The sequence below is a fragment of the Vipera berus genome (assembly GCF_964194415.1).
Source record: "Vipera berus genome assembly, chromosome: 2".
In the NCBI taxonomy this organism is placed as follows: Eukaryota; Metazoa; Chordata; class Lepidosauria; order Squamata; family Viperidae; genus Vipera; species Vipera berus.
Genome location: NC_138203.1, coordinates 16,990,643 through 17,015,025, shown reverse-complemented (window position 1 = coordinate 17,015,025; position 24,383 = coordinate 16,990,643). Strand labels below are relative to the sequence as shown.

Sequence of the window (24,383 nt, the reverse complement as noted above, 5' to 3'; positions counted from 1 at the left end):
CTTCCAGAGTTACAGAGTTCAGGGCTCTCCGAACAATTGTATTTGGTGGCATGGCAGTTGGGGCAGGGCTAGTATTAGGGTTTAGCTGTCCAATTTGCTATGTATTGTCCTTATTTTATTTACCGTATATACTTGAGTATAAGCCGACTCGAGTATAAGCCGGGACCCCTAATTTCACCCCCAAAAACTGGAAAAGTTATTGACTCGAGTATAAGCCGAGTATAAGTATAAGCTTGGCCCCTTCTTAGCAACATACCTATCTATATTCTGTGCCACCACGAGCCGCTCGTTGACTCTGGCAGCATCCCGGAGCTGGCTCGGCCGCGGTTCGCAGGGTCCGCTCATCAGGCTGCCAGGCTTCCTGGCAGCACATCCCGCAGGGAAGGTCTGCTAGGGAGGCGGCAGTCAAGCGTTGTTTCCCTCCTCGTGCGCGCGTGTGTGTGTGTGTGTGTGTGTTTGTGTGTGTGTGTGACCTGCGGGAACGGCTGGTAGAGGCGGCGGCTGGCTGTGGCTTCGGGGCGGCGCCGCTGGTCCCGGGCGAGGCAGCGGGCGAGCGAGCGAGCGTGCTCCGCAGGGCAGGCTCTCTCCGCCGGGACGCGGGCGGCGGCGGCTGGCTGTGGCTTCGGGGGGGCGCCGCTTGTCCCGGGCGAGGCAGCGGGCGAGCGAGCGAGCGAGCGTGCTCCGCAGGGCAGGCTCTCTCCGCCGGGACGCGGGCGGCGGCTGGCTGTGCCTTCGGGGCGGCGCCGCTGGTCCCGGGCGAGGCAGCGGGCGAGCGAGCGAGCGTGCTCCGCAGGGCAGGCTCTCTCCGCCGGGACGCGGGCGGCGGTGGCTGGCTGTGGCTTCGCGGTGGCGCTGAGCTGCGCGGCCGCCCTCCCGCCCTGCCTGCCCCCCGGCCGGTGCCTTCGCCCCGCAAGCCCCCCCGACTTGCCCGGAGGAAGCGGCGGCGGCGGCGGCGCAGCACTGCGGGCCGGGAGGGGAGGGGGGCGCGGCGGGGGCTGCCCCTCCTGCCGAGGAGCCGAGCCCGGCGGCGTGTGTGTGTGTGTGTGTGTCAGACCCACAGGAATGGCTAGTAAAGGTGGCGGCAGTCCGGCATTTGCGTTTCTCTGTGTGTCAAGCCCCGTGGGCTCGACACACAGGAAGGGGGGGAATGCCGCTTCCCTACCAGCCATTCCCGTGGGTCTGACACACACACGCACGCACGAGGGGGAGAAACAACGCTGGACTGCCGCCACCTCTACCAGCTCTGCAAGGCTCTGCCGCTCCCTTCTCTCAGCAGCCTGGCCCGAATGAAGGGACAGTTCTTTTTTTTTTGTTCACTGGAGTATAAGCCGAAGTGGATTTTTTCAGCCCAAAAAGTGGGCTGAAAAATTCGGCTTATACTCAAGTATATACGGTATTTTTATCCTTCCATTTTTAGTTTTATAAATAACTTAAGGTGGAACAATGCTTTATTGCAGGAGTCTTCAAACCTGGCCCTTTTATGACTTGTGGACTTCAACTCCCAGAATTCCTCAGCCAGGCACGCTGGCTGAGGAATTCTGGGAGTTGAAGTCCACAAGTCATAAAAGGGCCAAATTTGAAGACCCCTGCTTTATTGGAATCATTACAGATACTCCTCAACTTACTAACCAGTGGAACTAACAAGTGGAACAACCTGCCTCCAGAAGTGGTGAATGCTCCAACACTGGAAGTTTTTAAGAAGAGACTGGACAGCCATTTGCCTGAAATGGTATAGGGTTTCCTGCCTTAGCAGGGGGTTGGACTAGATGACCTCCAAGGTCCCTTCCAACTTATTATTATTATTATTATTATTATTATTATTATTATTATTATTATTATTATTATTATTATTATTATTATTATTATTATTAATTTTATTTTTTTATTTTTTTATTTTAATTCCATTTATATCCCGCCCTTCTCCGAAGACTCAGGGCGGCTTACAAGCTTAGCAGTAGCCTTCATTCTATGTATATGCCTGCTTATTAGGGCTTTCACACACACCCCAAGCGGCATTATTACAAAGTCAGCTTATTGCCCCCAATATTATTATTATTATTATTATTATTATTATTATTATTATTATTATTATTATTATTATTATTTATGATCAATCACTTGATAATTTCAAATTATGATGGACCTACCCAAGCTGCTTATGATGCAGTTTCGAAGTTCCAAGAGCGGCTGTCCCCTGCTGTCACATGACTGCATTTTGGGCATTTGGCTTTTACGGCCATTTGCAGTATCCCACAGTGACATGATCACGATTTACAACATTTTTGCCAGAAACCTGTGTTTACTTCTGGTCTCCATCAAACACCAGGCAATAATAGACAATGGGTCCACTCAACAACTACTCTGTTCACTTAATGACTACCCAAAAAAAAGTCGCAACATCAGGTCAGTCTCATGATGACCTTTTTTTTCTCAGGCTCAAGTATGGCCATGAGTTGAGGACTACCTGTTGTGATTCCTCACCAACCAGTGGATCCGGCTGCCAAATCTGAGGACTCAGATGAGGAGGAGGGGCCTGGAGTGACATTGGAGTCTGAGAAAGGCTCTGAGGAGCACCAAGACTCACAGTCAGACGAGGAGCCCGGCCCCTCTACTGACACTCGGACAGAGACATAGCAGTTTTGGGAGCCTGTCTTGGGTGATGATGAGGAACAGCTGGGGCCAATCCCAGATGCGCAGAGAGGAGAGGCGAGCAAGACAGAGGAAGGCAGTTGGGCAGCTCCAGAGGCAAAAGAAAAGTCATTAGGAAGCCACGCCCTGGCTGGACTATGAAAGGGGGAGGTGTAGGAGGTGCTGGTTGCCGAAGGCAGCCGTTCACGCTGCAGCTTTGTGTTTTGTTGATTGGGTTGTTTGCCTCCGAAGTCTTGGACATTGAGTCAGGTGTGTAAAAATGAAAAGGGGTTTGTTTTTCTTGTGGGTCCTGCCTGGTTCCATGAAGAAGGTTTTTCCTCATGAGTAAAGCAGTTGAGCAAGTACTTGTGTAGGCAGGGACAGAACACTACCTGAATGTAAAATTAAAAGAAAGGGTGATCAAAGCACTGCTGTTTCTCAGACCTGCTTGGCCAAACTAAGTTCCAAGAGACCAAGTGGGTCCGAGAAGCCTGATGGGGCATTTTAACTCACATTATTAACCTTAGAACCAAAATTGACTATGCTCCCGTATGTTCTACATAGTAGCATAAATGGTGTTCCTATACAGGTAGTCCTCAACTTACAACAGTTCATTTAGTGATTGTTCAAAGTTATAACAGCACTGAAAAAGTTACTTATGACCATTTTTCACGTTACCACCGTTGGTCAAGTGATCAAAATTTGGATGGTTGGCAACTGGTTCCTTTTTTATGACAGCTGCAGTGTCCTGAGTTTTCATGTGAACAGTTTTTGCAACCTTCTCACTGGCAAAGTCAATGGGGAAGCCAGGTTCACTTTAACAACCGTGTGACTAACTTAACAACCACAATCATTCACTTAACAACCGTGGCAAGAAAGGTCATAAAATAGGGCAAAATTCTCACTTAGCAACAAAAATGTTGGGCTCAGTTGTGGTCATAAGTTGAGAACTACCTGTATAAAAGCTCTGCCCCAAATCTTAACAAATTCCTGCTTGAAATCTTGACTTCAGTTAACAGGCTGACAATTCCACTGATCTGCCTTAACAGATCACATAATTTCCCAGGCCAGGCAACGGCAGACAGATTACCCTCCTAGGCCTTTGGACAACTGCACTTTCAGTACAACCGCTTGCTATATGAACTACGTTTATACTGTAAATGTCATAAATCTAGCAACTCACAATCATTAGAGGAAATGCATAAACATTTTCAGGCACATTTTTTTTTAGTACCAATGGTATGTATACCTTTCTTTTTCAGCCAGGATTCATATTTTTAATGCTCCATCTGAGAATCATACTTTTCTTAGGGTCAAAAAGTAAAATAATAGTAGCAGGCTGTTTCCAGAGTTATTCGTTCTGTTAGCTCCAGCAGCAACCACAGGATTTCTCTTTTCCTCAGTGTGACCACACATTTCTGGGACTCCTTTTGTGACTAGCGCTGCTTCCCACCATACTTGATGTGTTGTTTTGCACTAGAGTTTTATCCCAGGGAGCACTCAGTAACGGATCATTGCTATTTACCTATGAAAAGGTCTGTGATTGTTAAAATTATATTACTACTAGTTAAACTTGTCGCTTTGAGCTGCTTTGGATAACAAGATAGGCAGCGTGTAAATTTAATAAATATTTTTTTTAAAAAAAATCTGCAATTGGCCAGAAAAACACATTCAAATAATGCTCATTAATCATAACACCACAAAACAGGAGAAAAAGAGAATGAGTGGGTGATAGAAGATCTGCTGTTTTTGGCCTTGAGCTCATCGTAATTTGTATTCATTTTTATGCATTGAGAAAGAAGCAAATGGGAAATGCTTACTATATTGATGGAAAACAGTGCTTGTTGGGATAGTCCACTGTTGATGTTGTAGACCAGTGTTTTATCTTTTTGTGTTTTTCTGATACTGTTGTTAGCTGCCCAAGGTTATGGTATATAAGATGGGTGATTCTGTAAGTTTCACAAATAAATAAATGCTAATGCCTTGGAAGACATAAATAATATTCAAAGTAATCTCAAATATTAAAAAAAAAACTGGCCAGGGAATGCCAGATTAAAATGAACAGAGATAAAGGCAGTTATTCATTTATGTAAAATAAATCAAATACATCAGTCTAAGATAAGCCATACCTACTTCTTAGCACTATACTACATCTGAAAGTGATTTTGGAGTTACAACCGATCATAAGCTATGAATCAGTAGTGTAATGAAACTGCAAAAAGAGCAAATGAAATTTTAGTCTGGGTCATAACTTTCCAATAATGAAAATACTTCCAGTCTGTGTATAGTTCTGGCCATCATATTTTAACTAGAATTCAGATCAAGTAAAAATGATTCAAAGGATAGTGAAGAAGATCAGGGTGATGGAAGTTAAGGAGAACATCTATCTCCAGTCTACAACACAGTCCTTTCAACAGTTCCAAGAAGGCTCCACACCCATTTGCACTACTCAGGTGACCCTGAGGACACAGATAAGCCTCCAGGTGGCCTCAACCACTCACCAAAAGAATGCAAAATCCTTCCCGCCCCCCACCATCCAGTCAGAGCTAAAGAAGCTTCTTGAATGAGAAGCGAAATACCTTCAAAGAAAAAACAAGAAAGTCCACTTGCCTCGTGAAAAAACCACCTTTGGGACAACCATGACCTGGATGACTGAGAATCTCCATAGACATTAAGGAGAATAGAAAACTGGGGAGGGAGACTCTAATTGTGCTCTTTCAAGTACAGATAGTCCTTCACTTAGTGACCATTCAAAGTTACGGCGCTGAAAAAAGTGATATTTTTTTATTTATTTATTTTAATTCCATTTATATCCCGCCCTTCTCCGAAGACTCAGGGCGGCTTACAAGCTTAGCAGTAGCCTTCATTCTATGTATATGCCTGCTTATGAGGGCTTTCACACACACACACCCCCAAGCGGCATTATTACAAAGTCAGCTTAATTGCCCCCAACAATCTGGGTCCTCATTTTACCTACCTCGGAAGGATGGAAGGCTGAGTCAACCTTGAGCCTGGTGGGATGCGAACCTGCACTGATTGCAGGCAGCTGGTGTTACTTAAGGAGGCATTAGCCCACTTTTTCATACCTACAACCATATGATCAAAATTTGGATGCTTGGCAACTGATTCATATTTGTGACAGTTGCCGTGACACTGGGTCATGCAAACAGCTTTTGTGAACTTCTGACAGACGAAGTCAAGGGGGAAGCCAGATTCACTTCACAACTGTGTTACTAACTTAACAACTACAATGATTCACTTCACAACTGTGGCAAGAAAGGTTGTAGAATGGGGCAAAACTGACTTAATAAATGTCTCACTTAGCAACATAAATTTTGGGCTCAATTGGGGTCGTACGTCGAGGACTACCTGTACATGAAAGATACTTGTATACACCTAAAAGGACTATGATTTGCTCTTTGTGATCACAGATTGAAAAACTTAGGACAGTAGACTCATTAGGTGTAAGTTTGTAGAATTAGGGCAAGTGGAAATTTTGAGGAATTTTTATGACACCTTCCAGTCCTTTCATTTTATGTGAAGAATAGGATTCTTAATTTACTGATTCCATCACCAACCCCGCCCCCCCCTTATGTTTTGTCTTCCAGGAAAAAGTGCTGTAAAGGTTATAAGTTTGTTCTTGGACAATGCATTCCCGAAGGTATGTAATTAAATGTTTCTTTATCACGTTTATCCCTTCCATGGCTCTATCTTCCCTTGCTAAAGAATAAAAATAAGATTGAATATTTATTTGATAGGCATGGTGATGAACCAGAATTCCCTGTGATGTCTCCCAGCTTTATATTATTCAAACGTGGAAGAATTTGGTCCGCTTTCGCGATATCTTAATTTGTTTATCAAAAAACCTTTTAGAAAAGCAGGGCGGGGGTAGTCATAGCTAACACTGAAGTCATAAAGACTGTATAGTGAGAGATGACATGTGGAAGGAAATGACAAATTCAATTTAGGCCCTCTCCCAATTCTGAAGATACTGAATCCAGCTGGACGTAAATCTGTACGCACCATATTTCTTTCCTTAACTCAGACCCTTCCACACACAGGACCCCCAGCCTGACATCAGCACTGCACCCCACAGGATGGGATAGACCTGAGAAGCTTCCAAGCTGAGTCCATTAATTATTAGCTCAGCTCTTCTTCAGAAGAGAGGCTTCAATGAGGGTTGTGCAGCCCTGCCTCTGGGCAGTAAAACTCATGGAGCCTGGGATTTTGTTTCTGAGATTTCTCCTTCCTGTAGCCAAACAGCCGCCATTTCTCTGTAACATCAAGAGGTGATGTTGATGTTTTGTTGGTGCAGTGACTCTTTCAGCAAGGGGTTCCTTTGTTTCTCAAAAAAAAAAAAAAACCAGCAAGAGAAGAATCAAGGTGGGCCTGAGATGCTAGAAGGATGCTATTTTAATATCCAGGTCCTTGAGTTAAGGCCATAATGGAGCCTGCCCGTTAGGGTCAGAAGTCGGGACAAGCGTTAATATATACTGCCTCAGGTAACGACCAGCCATTCCTGTTCTCCCCGATGTATTTGTTAATCGAATGTGTGGGTTGTTGTGGAGCATGGGGTGGTCCTCAGGGTGGGGGAGATCCTGGGAGGCCTAGTGCAGGCCCAGGCCCACTTGCCTTGGACCTTCCAAGTTCTCCCCCACCCCCTGAAGTATCCCATGATCTGCTTGTGGTAGTGGAGCAATACAGGCTCCATTACAGCTGTAACTCTAACACAGGGGTAGGCAACCTTGGCTCTTTTATGACTTGTGGACTTCAACTCCCAGAATTCCTGAGCCAGCAGGACTACCTGTATTCATAAAATCAATTAATAATATGGAATCAATTGCCGCTGGAACTCCGGATCGCCCCCGACCTTCGTTCGTTTCGCCGGGACCTAAAAACCTGGCTTTTTGAGTTAGCTGGCCTGGACTGAGGGGTTTTAAGGTTTTTAAATTCTAATTTTAAATTTTGGGGCTATTGATTTAATTTTATTTTAATTTTTATATTGTATTGTTTTAATTTTGCCCTGTAAACCGCCCTGAGTCCTTCGGGAAAAGGGCGGTATATAAATTGAAATAGATAGATAGATAGATAGATAGATAGATAGATAGATAGATAGATAGATAGATAGATAGATAGATAGATAGATAGATAGATAGATAGATAGATGATAGATAGATGATAGATAGATAGATAGATAGATAGATAGATAGATAGATAGATAGATAGATAGATAGATAGATAGATGATAGATTCATTCTAATGGAGCAACTTCACTTTCTCTTAGGAATAAATGCACAGCAATAACAGAGCCTGTCTTCTGTTGACACAGTACTTGCTCGTAGACCCTGGGTCCAGTGCTAACTGACTTCCCCCTATAGCAAAGCCTCACGTGTCTTCACCATACCACTTTACCCTGGCTATTTCATGTCGACAGCTCTGTTCTTTCCATTTCTTTTCTTTTTTTGGGAAAAATATAATATTGGAAAGTTCTGTTTAAAAAACAAGTTAGACCAAATTTTACCTACCCACTGTGGCAGACTTACAGTTTTCCCATCAGCTTCATGACTGCATAAATCTGAATGTGGGTCTTGCTACAGGCTCTGCTCATTTTGCTGTGTGGACTCGCTCTACCCAGGAGACATGATGAAAAGAAATGGCTGAAATCTTGCTCGATGTTCATTGTCTTGGGAAACGGAGCCTTTTGGGGTGTTCTGGGGACACTGTCATCTGTGAACTTTGTGTTGACTTCTCTGGCCCATCTTGCCAGGTGCACACTGATAACATGTTCAGAGATATGTACCACTCCTAAAATCATTTTTGGAAGATTCAACTGTTCTGAGGATAATAACCATTTGTTTAAAAGGAAATATTTTACTATTATCATATACACATTTTAACCTCACTGGGGTATAACAGCATTTTCATTTTAAATATATATATTAGATTAAGGAAGGGGACGCGGTGGCTCAGTGGGTTAGGACGCTGAGCTTGTCAATCAGAAGGTCGGCAGTTTGGCGGGTCGAATCCCAAGTGCCGCATAACAGAGTGAGCGCCTGTTACTTGTCCCAGCTTCTGCCAACCTAGCAGTTCGAAAGCACGTAAAAATGCAAGTAGAAAAATAGGGACCACTACGGTGGGAAGGTAACAGCGTTCCGTGCACCTTTGGCGTCTAGTCATGCCGGCCACATGACCACGGAGACGTCCTCGGACAAGCGCTGGCTCTTCAGCTTTGAAACGGAGATGAGCACCGGCCCCTAGAGTTGGAAACGACTAGCACGCATGTGCGGGGAAACCTTATTAGATTTACCTTATTAGATAAAGGAGTTCAACCTATGACTCATTCTTTATTAAACATTTACACACATAGAATGTACACATAAGAGTGTGTTTTATAGGTCATGCATTCTCAACTCTGGCAGGCAGTTGTTAAGACAATGAATAAATCTGACATGCTCTTCCTGTTGGGAACCAACTTTGTGAAATTAATTAAAGGACTCACCTTATTTTTGTGGTAGATGTAGTATCAGCAGATGTTCTAGCTTAGTAGTGGTTCAATGTTTTGGGAATTTTGACAGCCAGGCACAAACCTGATAGTGTATTGGGGCAAAACTGTGATAACAGAACTTGGTAGATGATCAAACTCATGAAATGATTTCTCTTTTCTTAGCTCTGTTGTCAGCACTGAGAAAATCCTTGGGACTATACATTCTATACTGACTTTTGAAATTGGTAAAAGCTTTGAACCAACTGAGAAACTGGTTATAATTCAAATAGATTCAGCATATTACATCATCCACTTACACACTTATCATAAAAGTAGCCAGTTGGAAACCACATGTAGTTTGTGATTTCAAATCAGGTTTGGATGCACACATCAAAATAACCATTTTGTGAGATAAATGAGAAAATGGGGTTATAATCCTCAATGGAAAATATTGTTAATTCTTCCAAATTTCTGCAACTATTCCTGATGGCTGAGGAAAGAAAGATGCCCCAAATTTCAATCAATTTTGGTATGAACTAGACATTTTTGGAAGTACTTAATGGCCTATCAATGATGATTCTTCCTCCTTTCTATTTAGTTATGTCTTGCATGCTACACATAATTACAACAGTATGCTCTGAAGATTTCCTGTCCTTGCAAGCAGCAATGAATTTATTTTATTACCGTACAAGAAACTGTGCAAAAGTGCAGGAACATCACTGCTTCTAATAACTAATTCCTGGTATACAGGACTATTTTGTGTTTTTAAGTTAATTCTTATTGAACTATAAAACTCCAATTGTGCTTATGGATAGTGCACAATTGGAGGAGACTGTGCAGTCATATAACAGCATGTCAACAACATGATGAGTTGTCTCACAACCATCAATAAATTCATTCATTCATTCATTCATTCGTTCGTTCGTTCGTTCATTCATTCTCAGCCCAAGTCAGCCCATTGTAGGATCAAGACCACTTCGGCTGCTTTCCAACTATTGTGACATGTTACAAATCACCAACTACACCTTTAATAAGTTACATTATTTGGACATTTCTTTGGTTATTTTCTGGTTCCTTTAAGGTGAACTATTACGAATGAGGATAGTTGTTATCTGCATGGCTCTAGTGTCATGAGGCCACCACTTCACTATATCATCTAGTCCCATCTTTGGTGTATCCATATATGTCTTGCCTTGCCTTGCCATTTTATATTAAGCATTCCAAGCTTCTTCGAGTAACTTTCAAATTCTGTATTGCTTTCACATTTAATGGTCATTTTTTGCAACCACGTCAACATAAATAGTACTTTCTGATTTAACACCTCACCAAAAATTGCCACACAGAGGCTGAGAGCTGACTCACTTGAAAAGTCAATCATGCTGGGAGTGATCGGTGGAAAAAGGAGAAGGGGCTGCCCTAGTAACTGCTGGCTGGACATTAAAAAGGATGAGACTGGGATGACCATGACGGATCTGAAGGAGGCAATGCAAGACAGAGGGGCATGAAGCGTGCTGATCCACAGAGTGGCTAAGAGTTGGACACAACTGAACGGCTTAGGAGGAGGATGCTGATTTAACAATTTCCTCTTTAAGGAGATTGGTACACTGCTTTTGAATTGTCTCCCAGTTTATTTTACTCTGGTTCAGAATTTATTCCATGATCAGAGTTTCCAGGTTGATCTTTTGACTAAGTCAGATGCAATCATTGATCTTCTGCAGCTCATAATTTTCCATTTTTACGTATGCACATGACTTTCATACAGATAAATTCTTGAAAGATAACTTCTTCAGAAAGTTTCTTCAAAAAACAGGATGCAACTGAAAAATAGTACCGTTTTTTTTCTGTTTAGTTACATAGTTCTTTATCAAATGTAGTTAGCAAGGGCAGTGGTTTGCTACTCCTCCATGATGAGTAACTTTGACTAGATCTACATTAATACATAAAGTTAACTCATAGATTAACATTCCACTGCTCCTGCAGTTTAGGACAGCTACTAACTTCAGTCATATTCTCTCTTTAGACTATGATGTTTGTGCAGATGCTCCTTGTGAACAGCAGTGCACCGACAACTTTGGTCGAGTCTTATGTACGTGCTACCCTGGTTATCGGTATGATCGTGAGAGACACAGGAACCGAGAAAAACCCTATTGCTTAGGTGGGTGCAAAGAACTGCAGTTAAAATACAAAACAGCACTTAGTTTTGTAATAATGTAGATGCTGTTCTCATGCATTTCCATACATGTGAGTGTGAACTTAGGTGTCTTAACTTTAGACCTTTCTGAATAGGGAAATTCAGAAGTTCTGTCAAAAGGTAGAATAAATTCTGTCAAACGATAGTGTGAGGCAACTACTGCAGATATGTCTGGGAAGTCTTACTGAAGTCCCTGTGTTGTAGGACAGTGTGCTGTGGGTTGTGTTCTGCATTCTGTAAATGAGTGCTATTACCTCTGGTGCATAAAGTAGGTTTATCACATCATAGCATCAAAATAAAATCCAGCTGTCAGTCTAGCTCAGTTCTCTATGTGGAATTGGAGAGATGCCACCTCTCCCCTTTCTATTAGATGCCGTTTTGTCCTTTGGCCTTTCAGTAAGAACATCCTGAGCTCTCTCTATTCTTGAGATCTTGTTTATCAGATGAAAACTCAGCACAATTTTTCCTTGCCTATTTGTTTTCAGTTGAAAATAAAAGGCTTGTGTCAGGAACATGATTATTTTTGGAATTTCCTGTTCTTTTTCAAATGTTCTGGCATTTTGGATTGCGGTTTCACAAATATACATGCAAAATTGGGCATGTATTGCTATCTACCCACTGAGGTTGCAATACTGTGCATTCGAAAGCACCTCTTTTCTATCATTTTCAAAAAATGAACATTCCTATTATATATTACAGTTTTCTCCAACTTGATAACCTTCAGATGTATTCAATGACAATATGCTTGCCCAGGTCAAGAAACAGACACCGCAGGAATTCCAGAAATGTTATTTTATTGTTGAAGAATAGAGTAATAGAATCTTAAAAGCATACCTAAGTTTCTCTCTGTCCCATCTTATATTAAATAAAATCAAGTTGAGGTTATTTGGAATTTCTTTATCATGCTTCTTTCAATGTCTTAATTGTGGATTGCTTTTCCAAGTCCCTCCTAAATCACTTCCTCCTTCCTTCCTCCCTTCCAAACTGCCTTCCCCAAAATCAGTTATAAATTCTTTCGTAAGGATACCTGATTAGATAAACCCATAGTGGAAAACAACCCAGGACTTTCCTATTTAGAGCATATGTTCTGAGCTATATGGACTCCCTCCAAATCCAGTACAATGAACACAAAGTTATACATACAGTAGGTTATATTTATTTTTGATCATTTCATTTCCTCAATGCTTACATATGTTTCCTTTCAGATGTTGATGAGTGTGCCACAAGCAGTGAGACTCTCTGCCCTCACATCTGTGTAAATACTCTTGGTAGCTATCGGTGTGAATGTCACGAAGGATACATACGTGAAGATGATGGGAAAGTATGCACCAAAGGAGATAAAGGTATTGTATCAAGTCATCTAAATTATACTAGACCAGTTCTTTCTGCACATAAAAGTTGTTCAGGTAAATTTCATGTAAGCTTCAGGCCAGATGACCATGCTTCAAATAATATTTTATTAAGATCATCATTAATATTCTTTACCAACATGACCCATGCAAAGGATGTTGGGAGAAGTAGTTCAACAAGTGTTAGAAAGCTACAATTCTGTACCCCTGCTCTTGAGGGATTAACTATAAAGTAACAGTTCTTGCCTTCCACAGCTTGATTCTCTCCAGATGTGTTGGACTTAAGTTCTGTTAATCAGTGGTCATCATGAGTCATCCCTATCTACCATGGATTATAGGAACAGAAGATAATACATCTGGAGGACATCCAGTTAGAAAAGTGTAGACAAACACCTCCTGGAAACAAAGAGAGACGAAAAAAAACACCCTTTAATTCTAGTCCCATCTAGTATTTGCATATCAAGTATTGTAGCCCTTTCAACACTTTACTTAGCAAGTCGCATGATCAAAGAGAAATAGATTCTAGCTGACATTTTGGAGATGAACATTTAACTGTCCAAAGTCTTATACTGAAATTTTCCAGTTCTGAAAATTGCAGATTATTTTCATTGCAAAGCTACAATGTCTCTTTGCTATTTCTTCTGCAAACCTTGCACTAAAATAGAGAAAATAATGCACAACTTTAAAATCATAAATCGTGCAAATTTGCCGGTAATATTGGCCCATATAAGTAGGGGGCCCTTGTCATTCAGCATTCTTCATTCTTGCTGGTTGCAATTTAGACATTATAACTAGGCTAACTAGGACTTTTACATGCAAAGCCATTGAACTATTGTCCCTCTAATTTGTTTATTTTTTCAACTTTACTCTGATTCTGCTAGTCATAATAAAGAGCAAGTACTACAATGAATAAATGTTCTGCTTAGATCCTCTGATAAGGATTCATTGATCGTTGGATAGGTCCCTACCCCACCCCTCCCAGGTGGGTGAGCAATCGAGGTGGCCAACAAAACAATATAAAAAACTTAAAAACACAGATGAAAAAATAACAGTAAGAGGCATTAAATATTAAAGACCTAGGAAAAGTGGTATGTTTTTGCATATTTATGCCCTAGTGGACAATCACTTAAATATGAGCCAGCAGTGTGCTGCAGCTGCCAAAAAAGCCAAAACAGTGCTAGGCTGCAATAACAGGGAAAGAATCAAAGTGTTAATATCACTTTACAATGCCTTGGTAAGGCCACACTTGGAATACTGCATCCAGTTTTGGTCACCACAATGTAAAAAAGATGTTCAGACTCTAGAAAGAGTGCAGAGAAGAGCAACAAAGATGATTAGGGGACTGGATGCTAAAACATATAAGGAACGGTTGCTGGAATAGAGTATGTCTAGTTTAATGAAGAGAAGGATGAGGGGTGACATGATAGCATTCCAGTATGTCGGGGCTGCCACAAAGAAGAGGGAGCCAAGCTATTCTCCAAAGCACCTGAAAGCAGGACAAGAAGCAACGGATGGAAACTAGTCAAGGAGAGAAGCAACCTAGAACTAAGGAGAAACTTCCTGACAGTTAGAACAACTAACCAGTGGAACAACCTGCCTCCAGAAGTGGTGAATGCTCCAACACTGGAGGTTTTTAAGAAGAGACTGGACAGCCATTTGCCTGAAATGGTATAGGGTTTCCTGCCTGAGCAGGGGGTTGGACTAGATGACCTCCAAGGTCCCTTCCAACAACAACAACAATAATAATGATGATGATGATGATGATGATGATGATGATGCAGCAAAATCGCACAAATTGATTACAAAGCTAGACATGACCGAGTTGCTAAACTAATCCACTGGGCATTGTGTAAAAAATATGACTTGCCTGTCTTCGAAAAGTCGTGGGAACATAGGGTGGAAAAAGTTGTCGAGAATGAGAAGGTGAAGATCTTGTGGGACTTCCAAATACAGACAGATCGCCATTTGGAACACAACACACCAGATATCACAGTCATAGAGAACCAAAGCATACAGTTGATTGATATCACTGTACCAGGAGATGCCAGAGTCGAAGAAAAAGAACTGGAAAAAATTATGAAATACCGCGACCTGGCCATCGAAACTGCATGATTATGGATGAAACATGTAACAGTGATACCCCTTGTCATCGGGGCACTGGGAACAATGTCCAAAAACTTTGCAAAATACATCAAGAAAATGCAGCTTCCTACAATAACTCCAGCAAAGCTACAAAAAAACTGTGCTACTCGGAACATCTTACATTTTAAGGAGATACCTAGTTGATACCTAGGATGCTGGCAGCAACCCGTGTCAACCATTGGTGCCAGTCAATTTGAGTGTTCAGTTGACTGAGTTTCATGTTTAATAATAATAATAATAATTTATTCACCATATATGTGTTACACAAATATCACAAGAGATATTTGAGGTTGTGAGCAATGCAGGTTAAGGCCTTTTACCATGTACCTGAAAGACAGCATGACTGGGAAATTCTGAGAGTTGAAGGCCCACTCATCTTAAAGTTGCCAAGCTAAAATCCAACTTTCTTTTTGTGGGTTAGGACGCTGAGCTTGTCGATCAGAAGGTCGGCAGTTTGGCGGGTCGAATCCCAAGTGCCGCGTAACAGAGTGAGCGCCTGTTACTCGTCCCAGCTTCTGCCAACCTAGCAGTTCGAAAGCACGTAAAAATGCAAGTAGAAAAATAGGGACCACTACGGTGGGAAGGTAACAGTGTTCCGTGCGCTTTTGGCGTCTAGTCATGCCGGCCACATGACCACGGAGACGTCCTCGGACAAGCGCTGGCTCTTCGGCTTTGAAACGGAGATGAGCACCGGCCCCTAGAGTCGGAAATGACTAGCACGCATGTACGGGGGAACCTTTACATTTACCTTTAATAACATTAAAACCACCTCTCTTCAATTTTAAACAAACAACACCAGTCTCTAAAATATCTTAAAATACTAATAATTAACACAGTAAAAAAGCAGTATTTACAAAGTATTCTTAGTTTCATGAGACATAGTAAAATAAAGAGAATATTTGTAGTTCAGGGTTGGACTGTGGGACCCCATTCAGTAAATTATCAAACGTACATAAACTTACATTTAAAAAGCTACAATATTTTCTCAAGTCAAGTCCAGTCTAATCTTCAAATGCCAATTCAAAGGAAGATCAAGTAGTTTAAGGAGAAGCATGATAGCTAAATTCCATTACCAATGAAACAAAAAGAAGCACACATTCTAAAAAAAAAGTTATAGGGAGACAATTCAGGTCCAAAGTTGTGAACAGCTGAGCAAGTCATTATAACCGACAATGAGGGGCGTTGATCTGTTTGAGGCTCTGCTTCAAAACTGAAGCATCTCGGGCATTTTTGTTCTCACCTCACCTTGAAGGAGAGACTTTAAGTACAGCCTGATGGAATTCCTGTAGTTTTCAGCACAGTGCATCTTTTCATCCTTAATGGAATTTATTGGGTAGAAAGAAAAAAGTTGAAGGAAGTGGACAAGGAACATCATCTGGATCTTCCATGAACTGAGGCAGTTTGGTAATAAAAGCTTCATGTAGAAGCACATCGGGGTTAGAAACCAGGAATAAGCTGAGGCAGCACACATGGAATAAACTGGATAAAACAAATTATTAATCGTTTATAGCTGGAATTTCAGACCAGCACATGGTTAGTATAAAAATATAGTTCCCTCCAGTTGATAATTATTGTTTAGAACACTCTACTTTGAGTACCACCTAGTGGTAGATCTAAGTATCTACTTTTTAGAAGACTAAACAATTTACATTATTGATAGCCTATTTAAGAACATCTACAGTACTGCAATCTTACTCCATTCAGGCAGAACTTACAATAAATTCATGTTTATAGAATTAAGGCTGTTTGCCTCTCTTGGGGTTCAGAAATATTTTCAGTTTTTGCAGAACAAGAAACGTGGCAACATCTTTGTGACATGAGGGTTCTTCTTCCATATTACCCAGACAATAACGCACAGCTAATCATCAAATGAAGGCACAGTGTAGCTAATACAAGACAGATGACAAATTTAATCACTTCCCATGAGCAAGAATGCATTACAAACTACTTTCTGGCAGCAACTGCCAAAATAAATGAGACAAGATTTAGGCTTCAAGGCTTAGGACTTGTAATTTATTGCCCTTCACCAAACAGGATACACTTAGTAGCCCCAGCTGCCTGGTTCATTAGCTTCCTAACTAGAATGGAGCTACAGGTTGACATTAAAGGATGCAACTTCTTATGAAATCACACAGATTGTCAGGGGCACCCTTGGGAAGGACAGATGATGAAGTACCTGTGATGACATCATTATGCAATTATTTATTTAATTTAATCGGAGGTTGGGATGCAAATATGTAGTGGTGGTATTTTCATACTTAGTCACTATGGACATGTCTTTTGGTGTCATCACATTTTGCTGTAGACAGCACTGCAGATAGTATTAGCCCATTAAGTCATATTTTAGTCTGACTTACTATATTTACTATGTCATCCAAACCAAGCCACAGATAAGATTGTGGATAAAACAACACAACTAACAACCTGTGATTCTTCTTTGCTATTAAGTTTTCCTAACTCAACACAAAGATGTCATACAAACTCAACTAATGGTTAACATATAGCGAAACATCCAATATTCCTTGAAGAAAAAAATATAGCATGCTAAAGAGGAGTCATTATTTGCCCAGTAAGATCTGTTCTAGCCTAGTCCAGTCTAGTGTAGTCTAGTCACTGAGCAGAAACTTTGCTAATCTATGTCAGCTTTTTATATTGTTAGAATAATAATTGTAGTTATCACATTAGAGATGGCTTATCTTAAAAGTTAGAAAGCTACTATATAATTCAATTTGCTTCTTTTTCACTTCTCTATAAAGTGTGCTGTAGAATTAAGCATCCCTAGGATCTCAGTGTTCAGTTTTACTGAGATTCTGCAACTCACTATTACGCTTAGAAGTTTAGAAACATGTTGGCTATGCTGGCCAATAGCCTATCTCTCTAGGAAACCATTTTGGAGAGAACAACGAATATCTGTAATCCTACAATCCTGTTGTTTCAACTGGCACCATCTAAATGTGCTGGGCTTATAGCAATAGCACTTAAACTCCATAGTGCTTTACAGCACTCTCCGAGTGTTTTAAAGTGTCCCCCAACAATCTGGGTCCTCATTTTATTGACCTCAAAAGGATGGAAAGTTGAGTCAACCTTGAGCCAAGGAGGATCAAACTGCTGGCAGTGAGCAGTGAATTACCCTGCAGTACTGCATTCTAACCACTGTGCCACCACGGTATAACTTCCAGATTCCCAGGTACTTACACTTAGTTGAGATTAAGATGCCTTTAGCTCAAGGCTATTGGGGAGATCAGCTGACTTGAAATTGACTGAACAATCTATCTGCAATTTCAAGTCAGCTGATCTCCCCAATAGCCTTGAGCTAAAGGCATCTTAATCTCAACTAAGTGTAAGTACCTGGGAATCTGGAAGTTATACCGTGGTGGCACAGTGGTTAGAATGCAGTCTTCCTATATATTTTCCATTACTGCATTCACAAAGTATTATTTTAAATGTCTTGATCATGGAGCCAGAACTCAACATCTGTAAAACGTCAGCTTTTATCTTTATTAAAAATCAAATTTCTAATCCCTTCAAATTAAGGAAACTGACTTTAAAGCATATAAGCAATTCTGAGCTGGAAAAGGTAAGAAGTGAAGCAAGAGTTCAAACCATTAGAGAGATAAGGTTTCCTTTAGCCCCATTCCATGTCGTGATTTTTTAATAAACAAAATATGTAAATGACATGTTCATTTATGGGTTTATATTCACTTTTCTGCAACTGGATGCAAAATACACAATGTTGTGAATAGTTAATAGTTCACATGTGACAGATTCCCTTAGCAATTCATCTGTATTTCTTTTTAATAGTTAATGCACCATAGATTTTTACTTTATATTGTTATATAGTTGTAGCAGAAGGCATCCACACAGATATGAACAGTAATTAGCACAATTGCTGAAGATGCATAAGTTCTGGGGGGATGGGGCAGGACAAAAAGTTGATCTTTTGGGACAAAAACTTATATCTTTATCTGGTTTGGTAACAGATTGCCATGTAAGAATTATTAAGAAAAGCCGATGGATGTATCAAATTCAGAAATTTTTGGTGGGGAAATTAAGCTTTTTTATATCAGCCTATAGGAAAACCATGAAGCCTTGATATTTTTACCATTTTTCATACTATCAATAATATGAATTTCTTCATGCTGGGAAGACTCAGGAAATAGCTTATTTTGTTTGACTCGCCAAATAAAAAGCTTTAATTCATTTTCCATTAAATCCTTTTTCTTTTTTGTAAAGCTTTTGAAATCTTAAATATAACTTTCTGGGAAATGCACAGTTGTGCCAAATCACTTAAACAATAACACTGTAAATAGCTAACACTATTGCTGAAGATGCATAAGTTATGAGGGTAGGGGGCAGAACAAAAACCTGCTCTTTTAGGACAGAAAGTGCTTACCCTATTTTTTTCCCCAATTAGAAAGGACTTAATACATAACTGGGAATGTCAGATCGATTGTGGAATTCCCTTTTTACTCTCAACCGTTGCCCTGTTATCTTTACTCTGGGAGCCGCATTTGCACAGCTAATATCATTAGTGACAATAAGGTTTGCATTTGTGCAAACTTCAGGCAATTCTCCTTGCACAGGTCACTGTGTCACAATTTATGGTGTCTGAAATTTGCCCTTAATGGGAGCTGATAAATCACTATGGGTCTTTTACATTTCCCGTACAGTAAAGACTTAGATAAAAGTGGAGAGATACACCCTTCCTCCCTCCCTCCCCTTAAGATATAAAAGGAGTTTTCTAAAAGACGTTAAGAGCTGCTAACTGGAAACAGATGCTGCTTAAGACTTTTTTGCAGCTCTCCAGGCATCTGTGAAGATTCATGGGAAAAGCCGTTAATACAGAGGGCACCTCTTCTTCTCACGGAATGATCAAGAAGGGAGATTTAGAAAGTTCCTCTGTGCACAGCGGTCTTTGGCAATTCTCTGCCCTCTTCCTATTTTCATTCCGAAAAGAACAAGGAAGTTGTACTGATATAAGGTAAAGGTTCCCCCGCACATGCGTGCTAGTCGTTTCCGACTCTAGGGGCCAGTGCTCATCTCCGTTTCAAAGCCGAAGAGCCAGCGCTTGTCCGAGGACATCTCCATGGTCATGTGGCCGGCATGACTAGATGCCAAAGGCGCATGGAGCGCTGTTACCTTCCCACCGGAGTGGTCCCTATTTTTCTACTTGCATTTTTACGTGCTTTCGAACTGCTAGGTTGGCAGAAGCTGGGACGAGTAACAGGCGCTCACTCTGCTACGCGGCACTCGGGATTCGACCCGCCAAACTGCCGACCTTCTGATCGACAAGCTCAGCGTCCTAACCCACTGAGCCACCACGTCCCTGATATACTGGTATACTGATATACTGGGCCTTATTCTCCTTCCCTCCCATTTTTTTTAAAGCAGGCTTTTCTGAGAAGGTGGACAATGTGGTGAAGCCAGGAGCTTGTTGTGCCTCCTGCAGAGAATTCCACCAGATCAAACAGACGGTACTGCAACTGAAACAAAAGGTACGTTTAAGAAATGCATCCCATTTTGCCCCAAATATTGAAGTCATAGGTATTGGGAAAAAGGGGAGAAATTGGCAGGTGAATTCAATTGCTTGAATAGATTGTGGGATTCAATATGTGTTTTCTTGAAGACACATCATCCGTTGCCATTTCACACAGTGTTTTTCTAAAACGGGGCGGTGGGGTTCTCCAAACTTGGCAACTTTAAAACTTACGGACTTCAACTTCCAGAATTCTCCAGTCAGCAAATTTAAAGAAAAATTCTGGTAGTTGAAAGACCACAAATCTTAAAGTTGACAAGTTTGGAGAACCCTGTTCTAAAAGGTAGATGGCCTACGCCAGGGGTAGGCAACCTCGGCTCTTTTATGACTCATGGACTTCAACTCCCAGAATTCCTGAGTCAGCGACTCAGGAATTCTGGGAGCTGAAGTCCATGAGTCATAAAAGAGCCGAGGTTGCGTACCCATGGCCTACACCATGAACTGATTTGGGTTAGAACTAGGCCATTTAAAAGATCTCTTCCATTTGAATGGCTGCTTTTAAAAAGTCACTTGAATGCGTGCTTATACTTCCCACATTGAAAGGAACATGTCATGGGGCCCCACCAGATCAAACTGATTTGTTATTATTGATTTATTTTTTTTAATGAACCATTTCCCGTGCTGTTGCAGGGAAAAAGCACAGTGGCCATATGCAAGCGTATTTCTACACTGAAGCTTGCTCCTTTCTTCCATGAAGGAAATCCATATGGGATTGGGGGTGCCTGAAGGATGCAGTGAATTTTTGCTAGGGAATGGACAGGGTGAGAGTTGGTGTTCACCTTCCTTGGGACTGAGGCAGCACACATTCAAGTATCTCCTGATTATAAGCCAGCCATTCTCTCTGAACCCAATTAAATCACACATCATTCTTATAGAAATATCAGAGGAGCTCCCCTCCCACACCCCCCATGTTGCCATAACTCCCAAGAGGAAACATGGGATAAAAATACAAAAATCAATAAGAAGGTATTGACATTGATCTCTTGCAGAGAAATATTACTTTGAACCTCATAATGTAAGGACGAGCTGAAAGTCTGAAAGTTAAAACTCTGAGCATAGCATTTAGGGACAAGTGGCAATGTTAGCCTGGCAAGGTAGACCAGGCAAGAAGCACAGGTAATCTTTGACTTACGACCATAATTAACCCCAATATTTCCATTAAGTGAGACATTTGCTAAGTCAGTTTTGCCGGATTTTACAACCGTTCTTGCCACAGTTGTTAAGTGAACCACTGCAGTTGATAAGTCAGTGACACAGTTGTTAAGTGAATCTGGCTTCCCCATGGACTTTGCTTGTCAAAAGGTTGCCAAGTATCTGAATTTTAATCACATGATCATGGGGATGCCGCAAAGGTCATAAATGTGAAAAACGGTCATAAATCACTTTTTTCAGTGTCACTGTAACTTTGAACAGTCACTAAATGAACTGTTGTAAGTCGAGGACTACCTGTAAACCAGGATTACTAGCTCAATCTTTATACTAAGATTACATTAACAGAATCTTGCAGGACTCATACCTTATTTTTACTCCCCCCAAAATTAGGGAGGACCTCTTTTGAGAGATGTTTTTGCCACCCTTCCTCTTTCAGATCCAAATTTTATTTATCAGACTATTTATTTATTTAATTAATTAAATTTTTATACCGCCCTATTCCCGAAGGACTCAGGGCGGTTTACAGGGCAGCATAAAATACAATATAAAAATAGTATAAAATTAAAATAGATTAAATTAATTAAGCCCAACAATTAAAACAATATTAAAAGCTAAAACCCCTTCAGTCCAGGCCTGATAGATCAAAAAACCAGGTTTTCAGGTCCCGGTGAAATGAACGCAGATTGGGGGCGGTCCGAAGTTCTACCGGTAAATCATTCCAAAGGGCAGGCGCGCCCACAGAGAATGCCCTCCCCCTGGGGATCACCCACCGGCACTCCTAAACCGCCGGCACCCTGAGAAGGCCCTCCCTGTGGGAGTGCACAGGACGATGGGAAGTTGATGCCGGCAGCAGGTGTTCCCTTAGATAATCTGGACCCAAGCCATTTAGAGCTTTATAGGTCATTACCAGCACCTTGAATCTCACCCGGAGGGCAACCGGAAGCCAATGCAGCTCACAGAGAAGAGGTGTTACACGGGAGTATCGGGAAACTCCCATAACAACTCGCGCAGCTGGACTGTGGCTCTTCCTCCTGTTTCCCAAGGTTATTCCCACATAACACTACAAGCAAAAACTGATTGAGATGGAAAGCAAATTGCAGATAATGAACTCACAAACAATGTCTGAGAGCTATACCCCTTCTTTTCACTTTTCCCCACATTCCTAAGATGCTTGTTGTGGAGCATTCTGGGGAAAATATGACAGGCCTGACAGATCTCACAAAATGTGTGAAAGCAGCATTTCAGTGTTGCCTCTAGCTAGGACATTATTGAGTGGGACAGAAAATTGCAGCTATCAATTCCTTGGGTGGTAAAATGAAACATTGGCTCACTTAGTTGAAAGGATTTTTCTGGTGGTTTATAATAATATCTTGAAGATTATTATAAATTCCAGTCATGGAAGGCAGCAATGACAGACAGTTATAAACTGGACCATTTTTACCAAACCCATGATTGGACATGCCTTCCAAATTGCAATCTGAGTTTTTAGTATGTGATGGCAAAATTCAAACATCTTGAAGAATATCATGCATGGATTGATCCTAAATTATCCTCTGGAATTCTCTGCATTGGTTAGGATTTGGGGCAGTCATGCCAGAAAAGCTTTCCTGGACCTAGACATTTTTCAGAAATTTCTGGTTTAATCTTCTACTCTATCCCCTTGACAGAATTGCAAAACTAGTCAGAATGCTTTTGCCAAAGGAAATAAATCACAGACAGTCTAGGCATACAAACAATCCCATGTGTGCAAATATTCTGTATGCTTACTCAGATACAAGCAAGTATGCATTTAATTAGAAGAAAGTCCTACACCGGACCTAGCCAGTCCATCTCTAAGCCAAGTCGGCAATTATTTCTGCATGGAACCTCTTCAAAATTACAACATAACATGTAGCCTTCAGCAAGGGTTAAAATTCATCTCCGTGACTGTTGCCCCTCTCAATAGGGTTCTGTACAACTATTTACATTCTTGTGGGGAAAGATTTGTGCATGAAGTAAGGCTGAGGTCATTCTCAACTTGCGATTCCAAGACTGAATCAAGACAGTGGAATGAAATAGAAATGAGTTCAGTGTGTGTTAGTATCTGGTGAGGACAATAAGAAGGCTACACACCAAAAGCAGACAAGTGTTGAAATCCAGAAGAGGTCCATGGTTCTTCTAGAAGACAGTGGCAAGTGAGCATACTGGCACATGATCTATGGCAACCCACAAAATCAGGTTGCAAGCCGGCCGTTGTCTTTTATATGTTTAATGCTTTCTTAAATACGCAATTATAATAACCCATCTACCTATCTGAGAAAGAAAAGGTTTTCTGAGTGTATGGAGCATGACTTTAGCAATGAAAAGCCTTCTCTGGCTTATCAATGGTCTTGAATGGAGGTATCTCCATGTACAATCATGAGTCCTTCATAAAGCTGTTCAGGCCAATGCAAGCAGGCCCTCAGCTTCAGATCTCAGCAGCTCCAGCCCATATGACCAATGTTAAAGAACTGTGGATGTGGTATTTCAGAACATTTGCAGACTTTTAGTCCCTGATGAGAGACTTGGGTAGTACCACAGCTGTAGATCGTAACAAACTGTTTATATACACAGTGTGGGTACAAGGCAATAGCAATAGCACTTAGACTTATATACCACTTCACAGTGCTTTACAGCCCTCTCTAAGCAGTTTATAGAGTCAGAATATTGCCCCCAACAAACTGGGTCCTCATTTTATCAACCTTGGAAGATTGGTCAACCTTGAACCAATGAGAACCAAACTGCTGGCAGTTGGCAGAATAAGCCTGTAATACTGCATCTAACCACTGAGCCACCACAGTTCAGCACCTGAACTGGATTTTGCCCTTCATTCCAAATCCTACTTTCTTTTTTGGTATTTGGATCCATCAATAAATTTAATCC

The 24,383-nt window shown here is 41.3% G+C and overlaps 1 protein-coding gene across 2 annotated transcripts in view; it reads left to right on the top strand.

Moving 5' to 3' along the window:
• CCBE1 (collagen and calcium binding EGF domains 1) overlaps positions 1-24,383 on the top strand; it is a 173,721-nt gene that overhangs the window by 135,252 nt on the left and 14,086 nt on the right. Inside the window, exons 3-6 of one of the 2 annotated variants that reach the window (XM_081319338.1) lie at positions 6,237-6,289; positions 11,133-11,267; positions 12,509-12,646; positions 20,186-20,289. In XM_081319338.1, the coding sequence (XP_081175464.1) occupies positions 6,237-6,289; positions 11,133-11,267; positions 12,509-12,646; positions 20,186-20,289 (430 nt within the window). Of the gene's footprint in view, positions 1-6,236; positions 6,290-11,132; positions 11,268-12,508; positions 12,647-20,182; positions 20,290-24,383 lie in introns of both variants that reach the window. The other variant, XM_081319337.1, reaches the window with a different exon arrangement.